The sequence below is a fragment of the Neophocaena asiaeorientalis genome, unplaced genomic scaffold (assembly GCF_003031525.2).
Source record: "Neophocaena asiaeorientalis asiaeorientalis breed wild unplaced genomic scaffold, Neophocaena_asiaeorientalis_V1.1 scaffold504, whole genome shotgun sequence".
Lineage (NCBI taxonomy): Eukaryota > Metazoa > Chordata > Mammalia > Artiodactyla > Phocoenidae > Neophocaena > Neophocaena asiaeorientalis.
Genome location: NW_020174438.1, coordinates 4,472,357 through 4,481,227, shown reverse-complemented (window position 1 = coordinate 4,481,227; position 8,871 = coordinate 4,472,357). Strand labels below are relative to the sequence as shown.

General features: G+C 53.5%; 1 protein-coding gene across 2 annotated transcripts; it reads left to right on the top strand.

The window, feature by feature from the left end:
- Positions 1 to 5,646: 5,646 nt before the first annotated feature.
- On the top strand, positions 5,647 to 7,948 carry ADM (adrenomedullin). Of its 2 annotated transcripts, none has more exons than XM_024757044.1 (4): positions 5,647 to 5,790; positions 6,228 to 6,346; positions 6,499 to 6,648; positions 6,855 to 7,948. In XM_024757044.1, the coding sequence occupies exons 2-4, from the start codon at positions 6,249 to 6,251 to the stop codon at positions 7,171 to 7,173; spliced, it is 567 nt and encodes a 188-aa protein (XP_024612812.1). In that variant the 5' UTR covers positions 5,647 to 5,790; positions 6,228 to 6,248; the 3' UTR covers positions 7,174 to 7,948. The 2 variants fall into 2 exon arrangements, with proteins under 2 accessions (XP_024612812.1, XP_024612813.1); XM_024757045.1 differs by having other exon boundaries at positions 5,659 to 5,790; positions 6,858 to 7,948.
- The last annotated feature ends 923 nt before the right edge of the window (positions 7,949 to 8,871 follow it).

Here is an 8,871-nt window from a genome sequence, read left to right as displayed (position 1 = left end):
ATTTCAAAACAGCAACAAGAAGAGCATTAAACAAAGGTTGGGGTCCTGTGTGACCGAACAGGGCGCACGTCCATGAAGCCAGCTCTGTTGGTGAAGTTTAGAGTGGAGTGTGTGTGTGTGTGTGTGTGTGTGTGTGTGTGTGTGTGTGTGGTGGATTGATTGAGATTATGGTGGGACTAGGCCCTCTCCAATCTCTCCAGGGCAGCGGTCCCCAACGCTTTTGGCACCAAGGACCGGCTTTGTGGAAGAGAATTTTTCCACGGACAAGGGTGGGGGGATGGTTTTGGGATGAGTCAAGCGCATTACATGTATTGTGCACTTTATTTCTGGTATTATTATTATGCTGTAATATATAATGAAATAATTATACAACTCAAGATAATGCTGACAGGAGGTGGAGCTCAGGCAGTAAAGCAAGAGATGGGGAGTGGCTGTAAATACAGATGAAGGTTCTGTCGCTTGCGTGCTGCTCACCTCCTGCTGTGTGGCCCGGTTCCTAACAGGCCACGGACAGGTACTGGTCCGTGGCCCGGGGGTTGGGGACCGCTGCTCCAGGGCACCACCACTGCACTGCTCCCCTTCTTGCTCCTCCCTAATCCAGTCATCACATTCAATGGCCACAATGATCTTTTAAATAAATGTGTATCAGATCATGTCTCTCCAGTCTTCAAACCTGTCAAGCTTCCCAAATCGCTATGAATAAAGTGCAAAATCTTCATCATATCTCAAAGGGTCCTATTGTCTCTAACCTTGATGACCTCCTTAATCTCGTTTCATGCTTCTCTTCTCCCTCACTCAATACATTTCAACCACACTGGCCTCCTTTTTTCTTCCCTAGTGTTCCAAGCTCTTTCTCATCTCTAAGCATTTGTCTGTGCTCTTCCTTATATTTGGAACATTAGGTCCCCCTAATCTTGCTTTTCCTTCAGAACACTTACCACAGTTGGTAATCATGTATTTATTCCTATGAGGATTTGTTTATATTTGGCTACCCTACCATGCTGTAAGCTCATTGAGGGCAAGAATGATGCTTACATTGTTGATTATTGTATGCTCAGCATTTAACACAGAATTAGGCATATAATACATGCTTGGTAAATGTTTGTTGAAGGAATGAATGAACATTCAACTCATGTAGGCCCATACATTAGAATTGCCTCATTCCTACAGTTCTAATCTGATAATACAGTATCCCCACCTGGAGGCAGGTAGCATGATGGTTGCTCTCGTTAACACCATCCTCATTGGCTAGGGATAATCCTAAATGATCGAATCATCTCTTTTTTTTTTTTTTTTCCGGTACGCGGGCCTCTCACTGTTGTGGCCTCTCCCGTTGCGGAGCACAGGCTCCAGACGCGCAGGCTCAGCGGCCATGGCTCACGGGCCCACCCGCTCCGCGGCATGTAAGATCCTCCCGGCCCAGAGCATGAACCCGTGTCCCTTGCATCCGCAGGCAGACTCAACCACTGCGCCAGCAGGGAAGCCCCGAATCATCTCTTTTATATTCCATTTATTAATGCCATTCATTGTGCCATCAGTAGTAAATTTCTCTTGAAGTCATTTCACCTCATTCTGTTATAGCTGTTAGTATAAGAAGCTTCTATATGTTAACCATCTTCTCTGTGTTCTCTTTCATCTGTCCTATAGCAACTTATATTCCCTAAGCTTCAGGGAGGTTTGTCTTCTTTATCACATTCAAGGATTGATTATTTCTGTCCATATGTTTTGTGCAAGAGCACAGAAATGAGGCAGCAAAAGCTTGACTTTTCTTTGTGCTGATGCTCTGGAAAATTCTATGCCCTAGAAGGAGAAAGGTTAACTGCCCTCCCTGCCTCTCCCACTCCAAGACAGAAATTAATGCTATAGAAACAGTGATTTTTACTCTGTGCCAGCATTCTTTACTTGGTCAATCTCCTGAAATCGTATGCTTATTTTATACTTAAATTGGTTTATGTACATGCGCATTTTTCTGGAAAGGATCTATATCTTATTAGTTTAGAGAAGTCAGAGATTCCAGAAAAAAAAAAAAAAAAAAGTGCCCTGAGCTTTGTATCCTGCTTTACTTTTTCCTGTGACTAAATCTGAGTAGCTGATTGGCTCCTTTCTCTAAGCCACTTGGTGTTATGACTCCCGGATGCTTCTTGAAACTTGTTTTCAAATGGACTTGGTAAACAAGCCCTCAGCTTAGCCGAGGCATTTTGAGCTATATGAACAATAAATGCATTGTAAAATTTCCTGTTTGAAAAAAGAGGCATCAGAGATAATTATGCAATGCACTTAGCTATTCAAGTTTAGTTATTCTTTTTAATATTATTTATTGTTTCTCATTTCTTTTCTTCATGACCTGAGTGTGGTCACACTGGCTTTAGGGATTGTGTCCACAGTGTTAACTGAGAAACCACCACCAAAACTTTTTCAAAACTCCTTACATTACTAAGAATAAGGCTTGGATTTAGGGCCTAAAAATAATTCAGTTGGAATGTGAAGAAGTTGAGACACCATTATACAACAAGGCTTCAGCGTATTTGTATGTCTGTATATATGATGTCAGAATACACACAATTATTACAGCGCTTTGGGGGGTTATTTTTTGAAAATTCTTGGGCACAAAAGAAGTGGATCTTCATCAACCAAAATTTCTTTTCTTCTGCTTCTTTCACTTGTCTTGCCAGTGAGATTTTAAAGATGTTTCTTCCTTCACTTCCTTCCTTCCTTCCTTGTACTCTGTGTGAATCTACAATCGCTGCAACTCGAATGGATGAAACTCCACGTTTACAAATCTCCAGGAGTCCTTAAGTTGTTTCCTTCTATGTCCGACGTTTAACCGTGAATGCATTCTAGTGATGTTTCCCCCTTTGTCAAAGTAAACGAACCCCAGGTTCCAAGGGAAAAAATAGATGCCAACATTTGGAAAACTTTATATCTTTTTTTCGACTTATACTCCACGACACTTTGGGGAACCTTCCGGCCCTTGTCGCCGACCCAAGCAAACACACACACACACACACACACACACACACACACACACACACACACACGCTTTCAAAGATACGGGTGCTCTAGCAAAACCCTGAGCTGCCAACACAGGGCTTAAAGAATTGACGGAGTTTTCAAGCGTCAGACCTCTACGTGCCAGAGCTATAAGGCACACCTGGGCTGATATCATTGTGCCAAGGCTCTCAGGTGGGCATTCCCGGCACCGCCGCTATGCTGCTGGCGTAGGCACTGGAGCCCGGCGGAGTCTCCACTTCTGGGTTGGGTTTGCTTTTGGAAGCCTCCAGCAGCTCAAAGCGAAGTCTGCACCAAGAGCTCCGTCCCCGGTCCCTTCCCCCATCCCCTCCACCCTCCCTTTCTCCTGGAACCAGGGCTCTCCTAAAGGCCACAGCCGGGAGGCCACGAGGTACAGCTGAAGAGTCCTCTGCGGACCAAACCCCCCAGGGCTGGTGGGAACTGGAAGGAACGAGTCCAGACCACGGGACCTTCCCTGGCTGTGGGCCGGCGCCCAGCTGTCCTTGACCTCCCCGGCAGCCAGAGGCGCGAGCCGGGGAAATGAAAGTAAAAACCTGTCTTGGCGCGGACCCAGCTGGAAGCTGGCGACGAGTAGGTCGCATCCTCAGACGAGACTGACAGACAGCCGGTCCTGGACAGGGTCGCTGCGAAGAGCGTGACTCGTAGGAGACGAACTGAAAGGAAGCATTGAGAAATGGGAGACGAGCGAGCAAAACAGAATAGTTAGGCTCCTGGGAGGCTCCTGGAAACAGAGCAGGCACTCAGTAATACCTGCTGTCTGCGGTGCGGGCAGACTAGCCGCCAGATCCGGTCTACTGCGGCAACTGCCCTGAAGCCAGACAGGCGGCCCGAACCCAGCCAGTGCGCTGCGCTGCACTCCTCCGACCCTCGGCGTTCCCAGCCCAACCCCGAGCCCGAGCCAGGAATCTGTCCCCCACCCTCAGCTGGAACTCAGGTCCGCTCAGGTGACTCCCTCGGAGAAGAGTCCTCAGAATAAATAACTTCGGCGCGGCCATTCCTTCCCAGGTGCAATGTCCACCGGTCAGTCCTGGGAGTGAAAAGGCGGCTGAGCCAGCAGTGCGCGGCCCAGGGCAGGCAAGGTCCTGTGCACTGGGTCTCAGAACCAGTGTGGCAGAGCAGGTAGGAAGCTTAGAGATCCGCTGGGGGCAAGTTATAAATGGGGAAACCAGAGGGTGGGGTGTGTAACCTGCCCAGGTTCACAAAGAGAATTGCCGTAGGGTGAGAGTAGAAGCTGCACCACAGAGTTCCAGTGGTCCCGTGCGCCCTCCGCCTCTCAGTCTAGGCCCTCAGCTTCAGGACCTGCATCCAGGGAAGTGGGTGATAGGATACCAGAGGCCCTCCTGCAAGAAGTAGGGAGCCCCGCGGGGCTAAGTTCCCTCCCTAGTTTGGCCTCCCGAAGTTAAGTAAGAAAGTGAAGTCAAGAAGCAGTGATGGAAGAGCATAAACGGTGACAAACGTGCTTGGGGGTGATTCATCATGAAAAGGCATAAATCCTTGGGCGGGGGCTAGGACTCTCCTCTCTCCCTTGACAAGATGATGGTACTAGCCTAGAAAAATCCACGCGGCGCCCCAGTCCAGTCGGCCGTGCATGCTTGCGGGGCCGAGCTAGGACACTACTGTTTACCACCTTTGGTGTGACTTTGGGCAAATGCTTACCCCTCTGAACTTTAGTTTTCTCATTTCACCAGGTAGAAAGTTGATGTTACCTTCCTTGTCTAACTCACGGGTAGGTGCGAAGATCAAAGGAGATCAGCATGTGGCCATGCTTTGTAAAGGGATTAACATACGTGAATCAGCATTAGTGTGCTCCCTGGCAGTATCCTCACGTTTACAAGGGGTGAATGAAGGCTCCGAGGGCAGCCAGGCAAACTCTCAGGTTGTAACCTTATAAGGCATAATTGGATTAAAAGGGGAAAAAATGAAACTGTATTCTTCCTCCTAATTTTGGTTATTCCTTTATTTCCAAATAGGCATGCAAATTCTGAAACTTCAGGTAAGTCCCCCCTTCTAAATCCCAATTCTCACATCAGCCTTTCCGAGCCTTGCCCCTATTGCGAAATCTTACTAGCCCATCCTCAGAACCCCGGAGTCTCGGCTAGCCCCCCTTCTCTCCGCTGTGCTCTGTGCTCTGCCCCTGAGGCTCCGCTGAAGTCTGGGGTCGCGGCCAGGTCAGGCGCCGAGCCGGCACGGGGCGCGGTCCACTCGAGGCCACAGCTCCAGAGGTCTGGAGTTCGGGTCATCCGCGTGATACCCCGCGCTGGCTCTTGCAGTTGTGTGCCAGAAGACGTTACACTCTGGGCTGCATAAGTCCTAGGTAAGGACCCCCAAGAGGTTGTACCGGCTCTGCTTCGTCCCGGCTTAAGGTCTGAACTCTGTGCCCAGTGAGTCAGGGCTGAGGCAGTTCCTGCACCAATCTCCTGGAGCTCATCTCTGAGCCCTCTAGGCATGAGGGATCCCCCCACCTCACCTCCAAACCCCATACCCGCAGGCAAGCAATGCGCGCTCCCGATTGCAGAGCGCGCGCCCAAGGGAGGAAAGGGAGGGCGCGAGGGCAGCCTAGGCCCCGCCCCCTGCGCTCTTATAAAGCGGAGGAACGAGAGCCGGCCACTCAGTGTTTTCTTGGTGACATTAGGCGGAACGGGTCGAACCTTGCCATCTCTGGTTTCTCACCGCAGCTTGGACGTCTGGGTTTTGCCACTGCCAGAGCGACGTCTCAGACTTAATCCTCCAAAGATCTCGGCAGATCACCCCCTCAAGCAGGTAAGCACCGCGGGCCGAGCGGGTTAAAGGTGGGGAGGCTTGCCCAGGCCGGAGACTAGGAGCGCTGGGTGAGGGGTACAATCCACTTTGGAGGGTCCTCTGCCGGGTGCGTCCCACATCCCGGGCCCAGCTCGTGGACACAGCTGGAACTCCAGAGACCCAGTCCCCTCTGCTCCGTCAGCCAATCCGAGAAATGGAGCGGGGAACCTCTGGGAGCCTGGCGCGGGTCAGTGGCCTCCCCTGCGGGGCCTGTCACCCCCCTAACGGGTGCAAATGCCGCTGGCGCCTCTCTGCGCCCCGGGGAGATAAGCGTCTGAGTCCGGCAGAGCGCGGGTTGAGCTTGCCCACTCCGGGGCCCCCCCGCCCGCCTCCGTGCCCCGCCCGGCGGTGCGGCAGACCCGGGTGCTCACGCTCGGCTCCTCTTTCTCCTTCCCCAGGGTCTACGCATCGACGCTGGGATGAAGCTGGTTCCCGTCGCCCTCATGTATCTGGGCTCGCTCGCCTTCCTAGGCGCGGACACCGCACGGCTCGACGTGGCGGCAGAGTTCCGAAAGAAGTGAGTCGCAGGCAGCGCCTGCCCCAGTTCTGGTACCTGCAAGACAAGGGAAACTAACCATTGGTCCCCGAGGGGTTAGAAGTGAACAGGAGCAGGGATGGGCCGAGACCTCGCCTGGACGATTGCGAATCGAGTCTATTTGTGTTGTTTAGATGGAATAAGTGGGCTCTAAGTCGTGGAAAAAGAGAACTTCGCGAGTCCAGCAGCTACCCCACCGGGCTCGCCGATGTGAAGGCAGGGCCTGCCCAGACTCTCGTTCGGCCGCAGGATGTGAAGGGCGCCTCTCGCAGCCCCCAGGCAAGGTAACTATGCGGGGCGCCGTCGCGGGGTGGGCAAGGGGAGCTCTCCTCCGTTGCCCTGGCCCTGGGGATCATCGGGGCTGTATGGCAGTTCAGATGGAGGTAGCAGTTAGCAGCTCCCTCTGGTCTTAGAATGGCTCCGTTCCCGCTGGCTGGGGCCAAAGACCTGCTTGATGGGGGTCTCATGTGGCCTTCCTTCCCTTCACCAGCAGTCCGGACGCCGCCCGCATCCGAGTCAAGCGCTACCGCCAGAGTATGAACAACTTCCAGAGCCTGCGGAGCTTTGGCTGTCGCTTCGGGACGTGCACGGTGCAGAAACTGGCGCACCAGATCTACCAGTTCACGGACAAGGACAAGGACGGCGTCGCCCCCAGAAGCAAGATCAGCCCCCAGGGCTACGGCCGCCGGCGCCGACGCTCCCTCCCCGAGGCCGGCCTGGGACGGACTCTGTCTTCCCAGGAGCCACGGGCGCGCGGGGCCCCGGCCTCCCGGGCTCATCAAGTGTTCGCCACCCTCCTTAGGATTTAGGCGCCTGTGGCAGCAGCGAACAGTCGCACATGCATCCCGCCGGCGCCTCCCGGGACGGAGGACTTCCCCTAGCCGAGCCTCTCAGCCTATGGGACCCGGGCTGAGACAGCCCTGAGAGACCGAGAGTCCGGGAAGTACCGTCCGGCGGCGAGCCCTGGCTTTGCAGGACCCCGTCCACCTCGGAGGCAGTGTTCTCTTCACCCTAATTCGGCCCGGGTGCCCCGGGTGGGGAGGGGGGTGCAGAGGAATCCAAGGGAGTGTCCTCTGCCTGGCTCACGGAGAGGAGAAACTGCGAAATAAATGCTGAGACCCCCCAGGGGCAAGGGTCTGAGCCACTGCCGTGCCCGCCCACAAACTGATTTTTGACGGGGTGTCACCCCACCGGGGCGCAAGCCTCACTATTACTTGAACTTTCCAAAACCTAGAGAGGAAAAGTGCAATGTGTGTTGTATATACAGAGGTAATTATCAATATTTAAGTTTGTTGTGTCAAGATTTTTTTTTGTAACTTCAAATATAGAGATATTTTTGTACGTTATATATTGTATTAAGGGCATTTTAAAGCAATTATATTGTTCCCCTCCCCTCTATTTTAATACGTGAATGTCTCAGAGAGGTGTAACGTTGTGTGCTGCGTGGAATGTGAGCGTGTGTGCGTGAAAGAGAGACTGGTTGCCTCTTGTGGAAGAAGAAAACACCATGTCTGTATAATCTATTTACATAAAATGGGTGATATGCGAAGTAGCAAAGCAATAAACTGTCTCAACGCTGATTCATTCTCGGGTCACGAGTCTTGGGAGGGAGGGTGTCCCCAGTCTTGGTCCGCTCGGGAGCCCTGGGGTCTGGGAGCCTTGGGGTCCAGCCGCCTGGCGTGGGAAGGTAGGACGGCTGCGCTGGCGCGTGCTAGCTGCTCTCCGCGCTGGCTGAGCTATCGGAGTAACGCTCTCTGGTGGGACGTGCGGAGAGCGTGTCTTGCGTGCGGGTTCGGGCTTCGAGGAGATGCTCCAGGTCACAGCCTCGTGTGGCGGCCGGGCCGGTTGGGGTAGGGTGAACCCTTAGTGGGGAGGCGAGCCTGGACTCTCCCGATTACGCAACAGAGTCCCAGATTTTATGGAGTTGCTCACGGAACCCTGCGCAATAAGCGCACCTCGGAGAGTTGGGGTGGTCTCCGAGGTCTTCCAGCTGAGGAGTGTCCCCCTGCTGCAGCGGGGCTAAAGTTAGAAGGGACTCCAGCAAAAAGTGCGAGCTCCTCCGGGAAATCCGCAGCCGGGCCAGTGACCCCAGTCCTCTCCCGGCCCAGTGCCCCAGAGAGTGTGCTGGCTCATAAGCGATACTGCAGCGCCCCCAGCCGGCCGCCTCCGACGCGCCAGAGAGCCTTCAGGCAGTACGTGCGGTTTAATAAGTCCTCCTACGTGGGAGTCAGCACACAGCCTTAATGAAAGAGGAAAGAAAAAAACAGTTTGCAGATGCCAACCAGGGCCGGCCCCCCCTAGACCTGCACGGCGGCTCCCTGTTCTGGGACCGTGACTCAGCGCCCACACGGGGCGCAGCGTGCAGCTGCTGACGGGAGGCGGGCTGGATGGACGTGCCGCCGGAACCGTGCGCCTGCGACGGCCTGAGACCTTCATTGTTCCGCCTCCCCTTGCCGCTCTCCTCTTCCTTCCTCCTTCCCAAGACGTTTTCATTTTTTTCTCCACTT

Bases quoted from the DNA above. Each gene is read 5' to 3' on its own strand.
- ADM (XM_024757044.1), top strand. From the start codon at position 6,249: ATGAAGCTGGTTCCCGTCGCCCTCATGTATCTGGGCTCGCTCGCCTTC. The intron at 6,347-6,498 runs GTGAGTCGCAGG...TGTGTTGTTTAG, and splicing joins GCGGCAGAGTTCCGAAAGAA to ATGGAATAAGTGGGCTCTAA. The intron at 6,649-6,854 runs GTAACTATGCGG...TCCCTTCACCAG, and splicing joins TCTCGCAGCCCCCAGGCAAG to CAGTCCGGACGCCGCCCGCA.